Source organism: Cupressus sempervirens, chromosome 9, assembly GCF_028749045.1.
Source record: "Cupressus sempervirens isolate cs-2001-9-10 chromosome 9, ASM2874904v1, whole genome shotgun sequence".
NCBI lineage: Eukaryota > Viridiplantae > Streptophyta > Pinopsida > Cupressales > Cupressaceae > Cupressus > Cupressus sempervirens.
The window spans coordinates 216,449,737-216,469,199 of NC_143126.1; the positions used below are offsets into that span (position 1 = coordinate 216,449,737).

At 38.8% G+C, this 19,463-nt stretch overlaps 1 protein-coding gene across 1 annotated transcript in view; it reads left to right on the forward strand.

Annotated features, from left to right (window-relative positions):
- LST8-1 (Transducin/WD40 repeat-like superfamily protein) overlaps window positions 1-18,228 on the forward strand; it is a 77,552-nt gene extending 59,324 nt beyond the window's left edge. Inside the window, exons 8-10 of the mRNA XM_089799643.1 lie at window positions 17,205-17,284; window positions 17,448-17,507; window positions 17,630-18,228. Coding sequence (XP_089655769.1) covers window positions 17,205-17,284; window positions 17,448-17,507; window positions 17,630-17,757 — 268 coding nt within the window. The 3' untranslated portion in view covers window positions 17,758-18,228. The remainder of the gene's footprint in view (window positions 1-17,204; window positions 17,285-17,447; window positions 17,508-17,629) is intronic.
- The last annotated feature ends 1,235 nt before the right edge of the window (window positions 18,229-19,463 follow it).

Sequence of the window (19,463 nt, forward strand, 5' to 3'; positions counted from 1 at the left end):
ATATGTGTGGACTTCCGATGTCTAAACGTCGTAACAATTAAAGACTCGTTTCCAATACCATTTAGGATAGCATTTTGGAGGAAGTAGCGGGGCATGAAATTTATTCATTCATGGACGGATTCACGGGGTACAATCAGATATCCATTGCTAAGGAGGACAAATTAAAAACGACATTCATTGTGGAAGATGGGGTATATGCATACAACAGGATGCCGTTCGGATTGTGCAATGCCCTGGCTTATCTCACACATATTTGATAAAATGTCTATCGGAAGTTTTAAGGCATTCCTAGAGGATTGGTCAATTTTTAGCATAGAGGAGAAACACATAACGACACTCGGAGAATGCATGGAGAGGTGCAGACGAGAAAGATTGGCATTGAACCCAAAGAATTGTAGGTTTATGGTGCATTGAAGACGGAAGGATTGAAGACGGAACCAGACAAGGTCCGCGTAATCTTGGAGATACCAAGCTGTGAAGGACAACCAAAAGACAACAAAAGACCAGCACCCAACCAGCTAAATAGTCTTTGTTAGGTCAGCAGCCTGGTCTGGCAGAATGTGTATATTCTCTACAGTGACCTTCACCTCTTCCATCTTGTTCACTTCCTCATTCTTCTTAGAGTGAGCCCAAGTGCGTTTACTAGGACCCTGGATCTCTACCACCAAAGGGGAATCCTGATCTTTGTCATGCTCAAACTTTTTCAGAAGATAGCCCACTTTATCAGCCATAGCCTTTAGAGATTTGCTATTATTGTCTACCATTTGCTTGATCATCTTTTCAATATTATTTAGTTTGGCTTCCAGTCTAATAACCTTCCCCTAATTATCTCTATTAGCCTTCTCCAACACCCTATTTTTAACTTCGAGCTATGGAATCTTGTGCATAAGGTTTTTAACCTCTTCAACATTTCCAATTACCTTCGAGAGCCGATCAATATGTAGTCCTAAGGTATGCTCTCCTCTGGCCAATTTGCTAACCTGCTCCACTTCCTTATCAATAAAGTGCATTTGTTGTTTGAGGATGCCAATCTCCTTCAGAATGGTTCTTGGGTTTCTTGACAGAGCTTTGGAAGAATCAAACACACCCTCAGTTTTAACATCAGAATCTGGATTATGCTCCTAATCCCCCTCATCCTCTTTCTCCGGCTCCACATTCTTCAAAGCATTCTGACTCTTCTCCCCTTGAAGCCTCAAAGATTTTCGCTTCCTCTCCATTTTGTGAGCAAGAGGTTCCTCATCAAATGGGGTAGAAGCCCTACCATCATTGTGACCCTTGAAACCCTTTCCTTTACCCCCACTCCTCTTCTGCTAGTAATTTCTCACCATTTCTCCACAAAATCACTTTTGCGCTCAGAGTCACTCCCTTCAACAATCTTCTTCTTCTTCTGAGAACTACACCCAGAACCTCGTTTCAGACTCTCGTTACCCCCCTCCGCATCATCTTGAGTATCCAAGTCATAACCTTTCTCCGGGAGACCGCCCTCCGTGTCATAATCCACAGGCTTCAAGCTGCCCCTGGGTTTCATAGCCTTTTTGAATTTTAACACATTCATAACAAGAACCATTAGGCCCTCATGACACACATGTTCTCCATTCGGACCATTCAGATCATTTTGAATTGCCTGGATGGAGAGGCTCAGAGATTGCCTCAAATAAATGGGGAAATTGATCTTCGCATCATGCCTAAAGTGATTAGCTAACATAAAATGATACCCATATAGCTTAGTAAACCTACCATCCAAAGTAAGGTACTCCATAATGACAAACAACACAAATCTCCAAGGTCGAGAAACAAAGGCCGTGTTGAAATAAGAATTACCTATTTTCACCAGTCAACTTCTCTCATAATTCGACTCCACAAATTCGTCAATGGCCTTGTCCGACAGCTTCCTATCTCGAAAAAAGTTGATGCCAACCATATCAACCCCGTAGCCTCCGCTATCACCTCTTCAATCACTTCCATACGCTGATTTCCAACCATGATAGAGCCATCCCTCCAAGTTTTAATGAATTGTTGAGTAATGGCAGGATTATTACCTTTGAGTCTTTTCATATAACTTGTGAAATTCCCGCACCTTAAAATGTCCCACACCTCCGTTTTCTTCATCCACTCCTTGCAACTTGCAGGTTCCACTCTTCTCCTTTTTCCTCCCATACTCCCCCCTTCAGTGTCACTGGATTTCTCTCTCTGAAACACCCGATACACATTGCTACAAAAAACAATACTGCATTCAAAGGACAAAATGGTAACAACAACCCAAAATCCTTGCGAAATAAAGCTCAGCTTTCTAAAAATCATAACCCAGCACACCCTGAGAGTGATCAACACATAATTACAAATCTCTAACATCATCATTATTAAAACATTTTTGCTTACACCTCAATTTATCATAATAAATAAATGGGCTAACATCAGTAGGTAAAGGCTCATTATTACCCAAATAACTTTATGCTCACTTGAGCAAGCCACGTTAGCTGCCCAATCAGCACACGGTTAGCTTCCCTGTAATTGTGGGTAATAATACATATATCAAAAGAATTGGTAATATGAATAGCCTCAGAAATAATATTACTAATAGTCCATGAAGGCTGAGTAATTTTATTAAGACAATTGATGATGTTGAGAGAGTCTCCTTCCACCCAAACCTTCGTCAAATTTAAACTCTTTCCATAAATAAGACCATGAAGAGCAGCACAGGCTTCAGCCACATGATTAGTTTGACTGCCAATAGGAATAGCCATGCAACCCACTTTATCACCATAAGAATTTCGGATAACAACTCCACACCTAGCATTGCCCGGATTCCCTTTAGAGGCCCCGTCAAAGTTTATCTTGAACCAATTCGCCGGAGGGCTGTCCCATCTAGCGCTATCCCTTGGATTAGGTTCTTGTTTATGCTTACACAAGCTCCTTAGGTTCCATTTATGGAACACCCAGTCTTCCTAATCATTAAGGGGTTGCTGTCCCGAACCATTAGTTTTAATATTCTCATTATAAGGGCCTTGATTTTACAAAAGACTTGACGTGAACTGGATTCCACTTCTCTAAAGATCCTATCATTGCGCTACTTCCAAATACCTTAGCAAAGATAAGGAAGAATGAAATCCCACAGTTTTAATATCAGGGCATTCTTGGAAGGAGGTTTCCAACTAGTAAAGAACAGCTGAATAGTAGCAGGGAACACCCAATCCAAATTCAATAAGTTACAAACCTTATCCCAAAGCTTTTTGGTAAAGGGGCAATGCAAAGTGATATGGTTGACCGATTCCCAATCATTCTTGCAGAGAACACACCTATTGATTATGATGAAGCCTCTCTTCATTAAATTGTCAAGAGTTAATGTCTTATTCTGCAAAAGAATCCAAAAGAAGATATTAGTTTTAGGTATCAAGCCTTCCACCCAAGCCTTGGCCCAGCAAGGTTCTTCATAGAATTCAAAAGAATTAGCATAGGCGGATGATATAGAGAACATTCCACTGGGATCAGACTTCCAAATCAGATCATCCTCCTTTTGACTTAAAAAGACAGCATTCAGACACTTATTAAGATCAACCAAGTTATCATTCACCCTTTTAAGATCCAACCACATATCATTCTTCCAATAATCGGCCACCAGAGTGCCAATAAGATTCTTACATTGCTCCATATAAGTGTTCCACCACGAGTCATCACAAAGTGGGTGGTCCGATATCCAAATATCTTCCCAAAAACCCACTTTCCATCTAACCCCTTTCCTTATAATGTTTTTAAATTTCTGAGCATTTTTCCAGATCATGGACCCCCTTGTTCCAAATCACTATTAAGGAAATGATTAAAATCATAGTTATCCCTGTTGTATTTATCAATACAAATGTTCTTCCATTCCCTTTCCTCTTTATGCCATCTCCATAATAATTTTGCCAATAAAAGTTCATTCATAGTAGTAATTGTTCTCAAACCAAGCCCACCCTTATAAAGGGGCATACAAACATTTTCCCAAGCAATGAGTGGTAATCTTCTTTTAATCTCCGTTCCAGTCCATAAGAAGATCTTTTGAATTCTCTCAATAGCAAGAGCAAACTTTCTCGGAATTTTAAAAACACTCAAAGCATAAAGCAAAACACTTTGTAGGATGGACTTCAACACAATTACCTTTCCAGCCTGGCTAAGGAGGAAACCTTTCCAACCAGCAAGTTTCAAGTGAATTTTATCAATCAACGAATTCCAAAAGCTATCAGGAGGGTTTAAACCTAGAGGTAACCCCAAATAGGATCCAGGAAGAGAGCCAATCTCACAATCGATAATCTTTTTGATTTTATTTTGCCTAGCCTCACTCACATTAATGAAGTGTATTTCACTTTTGCTCCAATTAATGATTTGGCCAGAAGCATTCCCATAGTCAACCAAAGCTTTTTTAATATTCCTAGCATTTCTAACCGAGGCCTCCCCCACAACAATAGAGTCATCAACAAATTGTTGATGGGAGCATATCAAAGTAGAAGAGGAAGGATTAAGGCCCACAAAGTCCCCCTTCATCACCATATTTTCCACAAATCTCCCCAAACATTCAGCCAAAAGAATGAAGAGAATAGGAGAGATCGGGTCTCCTTGTCTAAGACCCCTAGAAGCCTTAAAGAAAGAGGTAGGAGATCCATTAACATGCACCGAGAAGGAAGCCGACGAAGCCAACATGAAGATCAGAGGCCAAAATCTCTTATAAAACCCAAACGCTTCAAGACCTCGGGGAAGGAAGTTCCAGTTCACTCTGTCATAAGCTTTGGAAAGGTCAAGCTTAAGAATAAACCCTTCTTTCTTGGACACCGAAAGGGAGTGAATATTTTCATGAACAGTAATAATGGAATCCAAAATCTGTCTGCCAAGAACAAATCCGTTTTGCTGTCTTGAAATGACAACTGGAAGAAGAGGCAGAATTCTAAGGGTCAACACTTTGGATATAATCTTATAAAAAGAATTACACAGGCTGATAGGCCTAAACTGATCCAAGCTATTTGCTCCCGGCTTCTTCGGGAGAAGAGCAATGAAAGTTCCATTCACTTCTTTAAGAATATTCCTAGAGCCAAAGAATTCCTTAACCCCATTACAAACATCCGAACCAATTATGTTCCAGTATTGATGAAAGAACAAAAACGGGAATCCATCAGGCCCAGGGGCTTTATCTCCCTCAAAAGAGAAAACAACCTTGGAAATCTCATCCGATGAAGGGATAGAAGTAAGAAAATTATTCTGATCCTCAGAGACACAAGATGGGATGCAATCAAGAAACAAATTCTACTTTTCCAAATCCAAATTAGCGTCACCATGAAGCAAGTTACTAAAAAACTCCACAGCCTCCCTTTTAATAACCTCCTCATTTTTAGTAAAACCCTCTTCCATTTTAAGTCTTGAGATTCTATTAGCCATCCTATGCTTCAAAGTAGTCATATAAAAGAACTTAGTATTATGGTCACCTTCCTTCAGAAAAACCTTTCTAGAGCGCTGCCTCCAAAACATCTCCTTAGTGATAATGTCATGAAAGTCAACCAGTTTGACGCTTTCCTCCTCCCTTGAGACAACCTCATAACCATCAATTTAAATCTTATCCTGAATATCCTTTAGTTCCTCCAAAATCTTTTTTTTATTCTCAAAGATGTTGCCAAAGGTGTCTTTGTTCCATTTTTTTATATTTTTCTTGACATTTTTCAATTTAGCTGCTACTTTAAACATTGCTGTACCTTCCACATTAATACCCCACCACTCCTTTATGAGGATCTCCAAGTCCAGATGAAGAGTCCACATTTTTTCAAATCTAAAAGGGAAATTTCTTTGATAGTTAAGCTTATCAGCCACTAAAAAAATTGGGTAATGGTCCTATCCCACACGGACTTGAGCACTGAGAGAATATTTTAAATTTAGGAACCAATCATTGCTAATAAGTGCTCGATCCAACTTGACCTAAATGAGATCCTTTTCGGTTCTTCTGTTAGTCCAGGTGTACTCAATCCTGTGCAAGTCAAGATCATGAAGTACATGACTATCAATAAAGCCATTAAATCTAATCTATTATCTAGATTAGTCTGACTACCACCCCATTTTTCAGCTTCTTTTAGAGGGGTATTGAAGTCCCCCATAACAATCCAATTTTCATTAGCAAAAAGCTTTCTCTGGTTAGGAATTTCTTCCCACAAAGCCTTTCTTCCCCACTTGGAATTTGGGGCATAGACATTAGTTAGAACCCAAGAAAAGCCATCCTTTGAGTTAGAAAATCTAACATTCATCTTGTTTCTATTTTGAGAAATAAGCTCCCCTTGAATCCACCTATTTATCCAGAACACTGCGATACCTCCTGAAGCTCCCTCAGAATCATTTCCTATAATCTTCCCACCCCTAAAAATTGAAAGGCTTTCCAGCTTATCCTTTAGCATCTTGGTTTCCTGAATAACAAAAATATCCGACCTATTATCCCTAATCATATTATTCAAAATGTCATGTTTGTGAGGATTATTTAACCCTCGAATGTTCGATGAAATAATCTTCATAATTTATGAAAATGTTTTGATTCAAGCATGGTCCTTTGACTACCATCCGCAATGCCTCTTTTTGCCTCAGCAATTCTTTTCTGCAAATTGGAGGGTCTTCCCATTGGGGAAGGGGAGGAACCAACATCCCCATTCTTGAGAATAGCCCCAGAGGGCGTTGAAGAAGGACAACAATCTCTACCCTTATTAGCTTTAGGGTCCCCTTTTTTTGATTCAGATTTGGACCCTTTCTTATTATTGTTTTTGATCGAAGCAGTCTCCACATCCTTTTTAAGGTTGGCTTTCTTCCTGCCTTTAGAAGGTTTGCCACCTGGGATCCAGTTAGTGTCTGAAGTCTCCTCCCCCCATGCTGCTTCCTCATCTTGTGAAACAGTTAGGAGGTCCTCAACTTCACCTCTAATAAAGATGCCTGCTGACACAACATTTTGGGCCGGGTGATCTGTAGACACAACTAAATCCTTATGGGTCACCCCTTTGTCGCTATCCCCCCCCTCCTTGGGGTTGATCTCATTGTCTTTTGGGGTCTTGTCCAAGCAATCACTATTAGATTTCATCAAATTGTCCTGAGCAGAAGCCTGGGAGCCTATGTCATGCTGATTAGCTAAATCCAATTTAGGTTGAGGAACCTCCACACGCAGGGGCTCACCACTATCTATACTTTTAGTGTACTCCTGACGAGGAGCACTCTCACTCAAAGATCTAGGTTGAGGAACCTCCACACCCAGGGTCACACCACTATCTGAACTTTTGATCTGATCCTGTGGGGGGGCATACTCACCCAAAGCCACCGCTCCTCCCTTTAAGTTCTTTGAAATACCGTTCTGTGCCTTTCTCACCCACACTTTCTTGACCTTCTTAGGTCTCCCCTTCAAAGAAGGGCATTTCTTGGCCCAGTGACTGGCTTTTTTACAATGAAAGCATGTGAAAGGAATAGATTCATACTCAATGCACTGGTCCTAGGTCCTTAGTTTAGATTTTAACAAGATAACTTCAAGCAAATCAATACCTTGAGAAACTCCAACACAAAATCTGGCGTAGTTCAATCTTCTCCGAGATACAGTCACAGGATCCAAAGAAAGGAGCTCCCCAAAGGTATTGGCAATGCCCTGAAAAACATCCTCCACCCAGAACTCAAGTGGGAGGCCAGCCAGCCTAACCCAAATAGGGGCTTGGATAGATGAATCTTCCAAAGAGTAAAAGTTTGGGATCCATTTCTATAACAGCAAGGTATGCTTCCCCATAACCCATGGACTGCAATAGAGGATATCCCGCTTGTCTTCTTCACAAGAAAAACAAAAAGAAAGACACCCTTTGGCCATTGCTGTAATGTCCACGTGACCTTTCAATTTCCATTTCTTACGGACAAAGGCCCTCACATTTTCAATGTGGGTCTAGCACCCAGAAACCTTCCAACCAGAGTCGAATCCATACAAGAAATGTTTTTATCAATGATTTGATTTGGGATTTCAATGGAATACATACCTTTATCCTTCGAAGAGATATCCTTAACTAGCGGGAAGATAGATTTGCCAGTAGGTCATACCCCAAATAGGCTAAGCCATTTTAAAATCTGCTTGGGCTCCCCCGGGTCCTCCAAGGTCCTGCCATCATTAGGGTCGCTAGTTTCAGTAGAGGAATCTCTAGCTGACTTAGATCACACTCCCAACTCAGAGGAAGCAATCATGTTTCCGCCAGAGGAATTCAAAATCAAGTTCCCACTTGCTCCCTTCTCCCCGCTCCCGCTCGCCATTGTTATAATATTGTATTTTGTTCAACCTCAATAACATTCTTGTTACATAACATGTATTTCTGATTATTTATAATTGACAATGTGAGTTCATCCCCATTGTCTTATCCTACACCCTCAAGTTGGGTTAATTGGCACTGGATAAACTAATTGCTTTATTGTCTTCCTCTTCACCCATACCCTCAACGATTTGACTTAAAATCTCTATCTTAGTATATATATAGTACAATGAGATATATTATAGTTTGCTAAGAAAACCACATGAGGGAGTGATAACACATTTTAGAAACAAATGTACTAATTATGAATAGTAATGCTTCTTGTGGCAGGGTATTAGCAGAAGTGTTTCCTTTTTATCCTATCTTTTGGTATGAGTTGTATTTTATATAAAGTTGTGCATAATTATTGCCCTATATTTTGGTTTGCTGAGCTTTTATTACATTGATTTTTTTGGAAGCATAATTCCATGTGTGGATTTATTCTAGTAATGTTAGTAATTAAGGGTGTGGATTGATTCTAGTTACATTAATATTTAAAGGTATGCAATGGGGTAGAAATGGAGCTTGACCCTCAGTTGGAAGCCTTTGATGTCACAAATGGATAATAATGTTTGTTAAGCTTTATATATTTATGGATAACTAAGCCTTAGAACTTGTTAGTATTTACCAAGAGTATGATAACTATCATTTATATGGGCAATAGCCTTATTACTTGTTCCCTTGTGTTTTGATGTGACTAAGCTTACCTCATATTGATTTTGTTGGAAGCATAATTTTCATGTGCGGATTGATTCTAGTAATGTTATTAATTGATGACATGCAGTGGGTGACAATGAAACTTGACCCTTGGTTATTAATGTCCGTTGAGCTTTATGCACACACACATAACTAAACCTTAGGACTTTTTAGTGTTATCATAGTATGATAATTATCATTTATATTGGCATCTTATACCTTTGGGAAATATGATTAGAGTGGAAGGAACTCAACTTGCCATATACCATAATGGGTTTGTGTGAACAAAGGTGATTTCTTGTTGAGTAATAAGCTTTACACGAGTCAAAGAGCGTGCTTTGCTAGATGAAGTATTCAAACATATAATAGGGTCAGTCAGATTTCACTAGTAGCATGTAGGTAATAGATGCAAGGAGTTAGCTCATTTCATAAGGTTATTGGGCTTTCACTACTAACATGTAGTTGATATAAGATTAGTTGACTTTCACTAGTAAGATGTTGGTGATAGATTCCAAAAGCCACCTAGTTTCATAGGGCTAGCTGGCTCTCACCAATAGCATGTAGGTTATAGATATGAACAGCTACTCAATTGATGTAGAGGTAGGGGCATACACAAAGTTTTCAACATACAATGTTTGTGATGACACAAGTCATCCTTTTAGATGTCCTGGGATACATAACTTGGGCTCCTAGGTATGAACAACCAATGTGGTTAGAACCGATATTATGAGGAGAATGTCAATCATCATGGCAAATTGATCATGGTTTGAAGGAACATCATGACAAACATGTAAGTGTTGGCTCTCAACAACTCCACACTTTCCAAAGTTGACAATCACAAGGCTTCTCCAACTTGAATTGACACTCATTGATGGCCAAAGGCTAAATCAATGCACATCTGCCCAACCCTTCTTTGCTTGGCTTGGGGAACCCTGCAAAAGACTTATGGATGGTCCCTTGGGCTTACAAAATCAACCACTTTCACTGAGACACATTTTTGTAGTATAAGTTATTGGTAAACTAAAACTGTGACAAACAGCTATATTAGGACAGTGACTCATACAAGGCTTTCTCTGCAATATCATGGTACCCAAACATGTTACTTGGTTTGACAGGGTCCCCACACATCTTGCTGACGCCAAACTCTGAGTAAATCGAACCCTTGTCTCTGAGAACACAAGCTCTTCTGAGTGACTGGTATCCTCTGTCTGATACATGGAGGTATCAGACTTCTCATTGCACCATAATGTGTGAACGTTCTTGTCAACCCCTGCAAACTTGGAATATTAAAATACATGATATTACATGCCAGTCTAGAGAAGTTTTAGAGTTTTCTAACAGTGAATGGAAAAGATAAGCATTTTTATTATTCGCTGGTTACCCTACTTAGGGTTTTGACTAGTCTAGATTAAAAATTCAATAACTTCCTAAAAACTTAATGGATCTGGATGAAACAAAAAGGAAAAGGAAATAGATTCATAGATCAAGATATGGAATATATAATCCATACAACGTGCTGTAACAGCCTGCACCTTCCAAAATAGTAGTCTAATAGAACTTCCTATGGTAAAATGGTCACAACCTTCTCAATACACAATGGAGTTTAATGAAACAAAGGCCAAGTAAAAGTAGATTCAATGCTCTTTCAATTCTAAGCTGTCTCAGGTAATTTGATGTAAAGTACAATATGTACCATAAGAATGAACAGGACTGCTACAGAAAAATATATAGAAAATTGCTCCAAAAGGATTTAAAATTTCATTCCAATGTTCACCAACTTTTTGGGTCGTGAGGGAAAGGCCTATCTATGTTTATACAAACAGTTCGATATCTCCAACTGACCCAAACCAACTCTTTAACAACTTTTTTGAAAAATGTCATGGCATTGTAAAAAAAGTTGTCATTTAATTGACAATTTTCACTCAATTGACTTTAAACTTTCCCAAATGATCCTAAATGAACATTAATGGCCCAAAACAACCTTTATTCACATCAGGTAACTCATAACAAGATAAAAATCCCAAAATTGTATCTCTTAAGCACATGCGTGCCCCTGGACCATACTCCCAAGGGAAAGAAAACTCAAGTCCCACTTGACGACAGATCCTGCAACTGTAGCCATGTTCTCCAATGTCATCTTCAGTCTTCCAAGAAGCATCTTGCATGGGAAGACCCTGCCACATCATCCATGGGATGACCCTTCCACTTGACCAAGTATTGGAAATAAGTCTTCTTTCTTGTCTTCTTGAGTTCTTGTCAAGAATGCATTCCAACTCCAAAGGCTTGCTTGGTTGAAGGTCCTGGATCCATTCTTCATCTGAACCTGCACCATTCCCTGCAACAATATCCCCTTCACAAGGGTATAAATCAGATACAGTAAAAATAGCTGAAATACCCAAGTCCACTTGGCAATTTAATTTCATAGGTATTGACACCAAACCTGCAAACCACCCTGCAAGGTCCAGTCTTCTTCATGTGCAACTTAGAATACTGTCCTTGGGGGAATCTCTACTTCCTGAGATGGGTCCAAACCAAGTCTCCAACCTTCAAATTAATTTGTCTTCTATATGCATCAACCTGTTGCTTATATTTGTCCACACTCCCTTGTAGGTTTTCCTTAACTTGTTCATGTATCTCCTTCATAGCCACAACAATTTGTTCACTTTCAATGCTTATCCTCTCCATCTCACTGAGATCCCTGAATTCAAATACCCCTCTTGGCTGCAAACCTTAAATAATTTCAGAAGGACTCTTACCCACACTCATGTTCATTAAATCCTGGAAGGCAAACTCTGCTTGGGGTAATTTCAAATCCCACTGAGTAGCATACTGTTTAGTCAGACGTTTGAGAAGGTTTTCAAGGCTCCAAGGTTGCTAAACCATGGAACCTTCTTACATTAGCAACTAATTTGGGTGCAGGCAAACTTAGAATAGCTTCTACCTTGTTTGGATTCTTCTTCAAAGAGCCCTTTGTGATCACAAAACCAAGATTCACCAATTTTGTCTTCATGAATGCACATCTCTTCAAATTTAATTAGTTTCTATTCATTCAACCTTCTTAAATTCAAACTCCATTGCTGCAAGTGGGAATTTAAAATTAAAATATCATCAAGTTTTACTACCACAAACTTACCAATGAAAGGTTTCACGACTTATTCATCAATCACGTGAAAGTGCTAGGTACATTGTAGAGGCCGAAGGGCATTACAAGCCACTCATAGAGCTCTTTATTTGTCTTGAAGATTGTCTTCCATTCATCCCCTTGTCTGGTCCAGATTTGGTGGTAGTCACTCTTGAGATCTATCTTGGAAAAGTGGCATGCTCCTCCTAGGCAATCCATCAAGTCTTCTATCCTTGGCATGGGAAACTGGTTTTTGATTGTGATCTTTTTAATGGCCCTTGAATCAATACACATCCTCCATTCACCTCCTTTTATGGGTGCTGTAATAGTTGGAACTGCACATGGGCAAAGGTTGTCTCTTATCAACCCTTTATCTTGGAGTTCTTGCACCTGTTTTCTAATCTCTTTATTTTGTTGTGGTGTCAAATGGAAGACTGCATTATTGGGTAAGCTAGTCACTGGAAGAAAGTCAATGTGATGACTAATATCTCTTATGGGAGGCAAAGGACTAGGTAGGAATTTGCCCCTCAATTTTGCCACCATTCTATCCTAAGATGTAATCTTTGCCTTATCCTTCTTCTTTCTCTCTGTTTGTACATAATCCCACCATAGGGATGCATGATCTTTCAGTTTAGTCCTTGCCAACTTAACTTGCTATCCCTCAGGTATCCCTTCAAAATCAAAATGCCTATCCGATTTAGGAGTTTTCCATTCAAGTCCCCTGAATATGTTGGGAGGTCCATCTTGATCTTGGAACTATCATGTTTAACAACCTTCAGCAATCTCTCCATCGTCAACTCTTGTACATCCCTTTCTTCTTCCTATTCTTGTGGTGTGTTTTCCTCACCCACTTCTTCTTCTTGGTCACTCAGATCTGCTGGGACCACTCCTCTTCCCTGGTTGGTCTCAACTGATGTGAGTCTTGCATCAAGGCCTTCTTTCATGGCTCTCAATTCTGGGGCAAGAGTGTCTCTAGCTTCCCTAATTATTCTCTCCATAGTCAATTTTGGAGGCATCTTTGGGTTTTAATTTTCTCTTATTTGTTTTCTCATCTCTTCTCTTCACCAACTGATCTCTTCTATCCTCTGATACCAATTTGATGCAGAGGGTAGAGGCATATGCAAAATTTGAATCGACATTATGAGGATACTGTCAACCATCATGGCAAACTGATCATGGTTTGAAGACACATGACTACCACCTAAGTGTTGGCTCTCAAAAATACCACACTTTCCAAAGTTGACAATCACAAGGCTTCTCCAAATTGAATTGCCACTCGTTGATGGCCAAAGGCCAAATCAAGGTACATCTACCCAATCCTTCTTAACTTGACTTGGGGAACCCTGCAAAAGACTTATGGATGTTCCCTTGGGCTTTCAACATCAACAACTTTAACTGAGACTATTTTGCAGCATAAGTTAGTGGTAAACCAAGACAGTGACAAATGGTTAGATTAGGATAGTTACTCATACAAGGATTTCTCTGCAATATCATGGACCCAAACTCTCCTTGACTCCAAACTATAAGTAAATCGAACCCTTGCCTCTGAGAAAACAAATTCTTCTGATTGACTGGTTTCCTCTGTCTGATACATGGAGATATCAGGCTTCTCATTGCACCGAAACATGTGTGAAATTTCTTGTCAATCCATGCAAATTTGGATTATTAAAATTCATAATAGTACGTGACATCCTACCAAGTTTTAGAGTTTTCTACTGATGGATATCAGTGATAAGCATTTTTCTTATTTACTGGTTACCCTGCCTAGGGTTTTAACCAGTCTAGATTAAAAATTCAATAACTTCCTCAAAACTTAATGGATGTAGGTGAAACGTAGATTCATAGATCTTTCATTCCCAATTGGTCCGAGATCAAGATATAGAATATACAATGTGTACAATGTGCAGCAACAGCGTGCAACTTCCAGAAAGATAGTCTTATGGGACTGCTTATGGTAAAATGGCCATAACATTCTCAATACTCAATGGAATTTATTAAAACAAAGACCAAATAAAAGTAGATTCAATGCACTTTCAGTTCCAAGTTGTTTCAGTCACTTAATGTCACACACTGTCTGTACCATGCGAACCTACAGGACTGTTACAACAGAACATATGGAAAATTGCTTCATAAAGATTCAAAATTTGAGTCCAACGTTCACCAACCTTTTGAGTCGTGAGGAAATGGTCTATTTATGCCTATACAAACAGTTCCCCATCTCCAGCTGAGCCAAATCAACTCCTTAACAACTATTTGAAAAGTTGTCATGGCAATGTAAAACAAATTGTCATGCAACTTTGACAACAAATTAGCAACTTTTATAATTTTCACCCAATTGACTGTAAACTTTCCCAAATGATCCCAAATGAACATTATGGTCCGAAAGGACCTTATTTACACCAAATAACGCAAACAAGACAAGAAGACCCAAAATTGTATCCATAGGCACAAGGGTGCCCCTGCACCATTGCTTTCATAGGTCTAGTCAACTTTCACCACTAGCATGCTAGTGATAGATGTCAAGGTGTGCCTGATTTTAAAGGGTTTAGATAGATTTTCACTAGTAGTATGAAAGGAATGGAAGCCAGTAGTGTGCAGATGATGGATGCTGGGATCCACCTATTGCAGGAGTTCAGTATTGGCTTTGGTGTATTAGAGGAATTGTGCATTTCCTTTATGTTTTTTGCATAAGGTAGGATTTCCTGTTCTTGCTATTAGTTCAGTTCGTATGGTTTATGATATAGGTGCTAGCTTTGGGTCTATGGTATAAACCATAGTTGGAAAACTCACCGAAGCCAAAAACTCACCAAGTTCTGGAAAAAAATTTCAGGGAATACTTGGCCAGTTTTCAGCGAAAATTCGGCAACCCAAAAAAGTGCTTAAATTTAATTAAAAATGCATTTTTTTGCAAAATTAAATGAGAAGATGCATCCAATGAGTCAATAAATGAGATTACAAAAACAAGCTTAGTCTTGATATATTTAAACACAAAGTGGGTACAAAATCGCATTCTCTTGATGAAAACTCATGGCTGGAAGCAAAATAGTAAATAACTTATGTAAAACTAAAAGTAAATACATCATTCCAATTGCATATTCCTCTTCTCAGTTCTAATCAAAACTAAGGGAAAGGTAGAACTAGAGGGTCTAATCTTAGAAGTCTGCACTGGCCATGATTGCCTTCTTGCTCGGTATGTGTAACTCAGTTTGTGGCTTGTCATCAATGCTAGATATAGCTCCGCCTCTAGCTTCTCCTGGTACTAGTAGTGACAACTCATTCAATTCAATGTCATCCAGCGTGAAACCAAATCCATGCCTTCCTCCATAGTCCACTTCTTCAAATCATTTGATGTCATCCTCTTCAAAAACTCCACTCCAAACCCACTGCAAATGTGCTTAAAACCCGCCTCAGGTCTGCTTCAAATCGATCAAAATCTGTTTACAATTATTTGGTAGACTTTTCCCCTTTCAGAAAAATAAAAGTGAAGGAATGAGAAATGAAACTGATTTGGCCCATTTTTTTGCCTTAACTGCTGTTATAAAACTACGACTGATTTTTTAACAAAAATTCAGCAAGTTCTTGCCAAAAATTCTGCAAGTTTTTGGTGCCAGTAAAAGTCATAAAAACTCGCTAGGCCAGGAAACTTGGCCAGTTTTTGCAACTGGGATAGTACTCTGCCAGTAGTCCATCTATGGTATAAACCATAAGACCTCTTGAATATGAAACTTATATGGTGGTTTTATGACTTGGGCAATCAATGAGTTGTGGAAATCTTATTACTAACCGTATATATGGGCAGATTGTTATATTTATGCCCTCGCCACTGAACACATCAAGTAATATGAGATACTTATATGTTGTCATAGCTGGTTTTGGATTGGGTATGGATGCATCCCACTATGTAGTATGACATGCGCCGACATTACTTATTCAGATGATAGCTACTTACAGGTTTGTGTCAGCAAACCAGGTATTGAGATGATGCATATGGCAGTTTGCATTCATTTCACTTCTGCCAGTTGGTCCTTACCATTATGTGAACATGTGATGTATGTGTGGATTGTTTGCACTAGAATTAAGTGATGTATGCTTGAGCTGTTTGCTGTTCTACTTGAGGATATGAGTTAGACACCTTGTGTATAAGTAGTGTATGCTTGAGCCAATCATTGTGTGTGGTCTAGGGATTTTGGAATGATATTGATTCTATGTAGTTGTTTGTGTGTTTGTGCAACTGATGGTTGGTATGGAACCAAAACTTAACTAGATTATGACGATATCTTTGTACAGTAACTGGACTAACTTAAAAGCATAAGGTTAACTTACAGTTGTGATTTAAAAGACACATCAGAAATCTCATACGAGAGAAGAACATAAGAATTGTTGAGCTTTTAATTTCCAAAAACGGGATACAAAGGCCCTAGGGAAGATCCTTAACATGGCAGCTTACCACTTTTGAGTGTAAGCAAAGTAGTGGTTTAGAGTTGTTATCACCATGGTGTTTGGAAAGGAAATGAAGTTGGCACTTCTAAGCTAGATGAAAGATGCTCAGTTGATTAAGTTGGTAGTTGTTGTGAATTGAATATACAAAAAATACTAGTTATCGAGGGACAGTTGTTACATCTTAACATGTGTCATGCTTCGTTCTTGGCAGTAATATCATTTTGAAATAGGCATAAAATTGTAGGTGAAAGATTCAAGCTCCAAAATATTTTGTTGGTGAGGGTTCAAGATTGTGAATATTCAGCCGTTGTTGGAAACCTGTCTTCTATTTGGTGCATTCAATCAGAGGAAACTAATGAGCTAGAAACATGTCCATGTTCTTGTGCAATGTGGATGTGTATTGTAAAAGGTCCATTCAAAACTTTGTGGGATCTCTACAACCTGGCTCATTTTTCTGTATGGAACTTATTGTATTCTTTATTAGCTATCTTTATCATATTTGACATGAAAGTTCTCTATTTTTGAGCCTAATTTCAATTTCTTCATTATGTGCATTGGGGCCAAAAATATATAGATTGTGTCTCATGATTTGAATGAGACTTTAAGAAGATACATGTTAATAATTAAAAGCTGCTGTTTTACAGGTATTTGGCAACAACATCATCTGATAAAACTGTAAAAATATGGAATGTTGACGGCTTTACTTTGGAACGTACTTTGACAGGTTGCAGTTTTGCAGTTGTCAAGATGTAGCAGTAGCATTGCAATTTTCTTCTTTCATAGATTTCTTTACTTGATATTAATTTTGTAAAAAATATATATTTTTAATTAAAATGGAACTGTACCCAACCTAATTTGCATTGTTTTTCTTATCTTTTATGATGCAGGGCATCAACGTTGGGTTTGGGACTGTGTATTTTCTGTTGATGGAGCTTTCCTAGTGACTGGTTAGTATTTGCTCTTTGAAATCTGCTCTATAGAGGAAACCTTGTTCAATGAGTCTTTTTGTTTTCCCATCTTAATCTTACCAAAGCTCTTAGGATTTGCCTGTTAAACATGTTCCCTGCAGCATCTTCAGATATGACTGCAAAGCTATGGGAACTATCAACAGGAGAAGCAATCAGAACTTACCAAGGGCACCATAAAGCAACTGTATGTTGCGCCCTGCATGATGGTACAGAGACCTCTCCTTGTTAGTAACATAAATCTCTAAGCCAGATGGAGCATGGCTTGGCTTCTTATGTTCCCCTTTTCCATATTCTTTCATGGACATGCTTTGCATGTTGTAACAAACCTGGTTAAGACAATTGTGTGGTCTAGGGAATATGTATAGTTCACTAGTGTGTGCTTGTATATTATTGATCTAGAGGGATAATTTTACAGGTGATACCTTTGTGTTTAATTTTGAATGAATCTGAGCGTATTTTGGGAGCAGAGCAGGCTGCCCTCTTTTTATTGTCGTGTTTCTGTGGGTCATCAAGATTGCCAGGACTCTACATTGCTTAGGAGGGTGGTTCTTATCAAGCACATAGGAAGCCTTTGCTTTCCTCAGTGGTGTGTGGGTCCACTTTCCAGCATGCCCACCCTCCAACATTGTTTATACTCTTCTGTCAGGCACATACTAATAAAAAATAAAACAATATGTGCAAGTAAGCACACTTTCTAAAATGTTCAATTTTTTTTTGTCCTGGAGTCCTATTACTTGCTGTTATTATTTCAGTATGCGTTTCAACTTTATTATGTTGCTATCTTCAATAATGCTTCCACAGACAACATCTACAAAAGATTCAAACTATGTATAGCAAAAGTATAACCAAATTTATACTGTGTAACATAGCAGTCGATATCTCTACGGGGGCTTGGGGCAGAGGGGGAATTGCCAACCCCAAAGATTTGTAATTCATTTGGTGAAAAACTTAAAAGTGGATTTATAAAAAAAGTAGAAAAATAAATACAAAAAAGAAAAACCTGTTAATTTTTGAATTTGAAAGACTTTTGATAGTATGCATGCTTGTATCATTGAAAATAAACTTTAAAATAAAAAATAACATTTGGAAAAAAGGGGCTGAAAATAAACAACAATTGCTTGTTGAGAGAAATGGCACATAGGCTTCACAAATTTGTTTTCATCTTTTTTATTTGCTTCTTGTCTATAAAATTTATTATTAATGATTTCATTTGAACATATTACTTATGATGGCTGCTAAAAATTAAGCAAAAAACTCTGAGGCTGGGTTCCCATGGAGGCCAGTGGATAAGGGGCAACTTAAATGCACCCGTATGCAGTGTAATAAGTCTTACACAGTCATGTCCGCCGCGATCCCCTTAATGCCCGCTATTCTATAGCGGGATCCCAACCAATAATCTGCCCTGGCACGGCCCCTATCTATATATGGCTTCCGGGCAATAATCTGAAAGGGGGCCCTAGGGGGTGGGTAGGGGGTAGGGCATCCCTCTGCACCGGCAATATATGAGTATTGTATTTGCATTGGAAAGAGGTGCATTCTCGAGGCACTGCAGACGGTGCCCCCATGGAGGGGGGCTTCCTTCAAAATAGAGTGGGTGGCCATTGAGATTTTTAAGATATATGTAATGGTGAGTAATACCATGAATTTTTTAATTAGTTCTAGCTTAAAAATCGTAGCTCCTAAATTAAGGTAACTGGTGGAAAAATAATGAGCAATTGTTGAAGTGACAAAAATTTTTCCTAAGGTAGGGCTATTTCCATCCCCACCGCATATCCACCCGCTCAAATTAAGAGGGCTAAAATGATTTTGAATGAACCTTTACCCACACAAAAAAACCTTATCACATGACATCCCACTCCAAAAAAAAAAGAGTTCAAGCCCCTTCCCCCTCCATAGGATTGTTGTCTAATAATTATGGAGCCGTCAACTCCACAA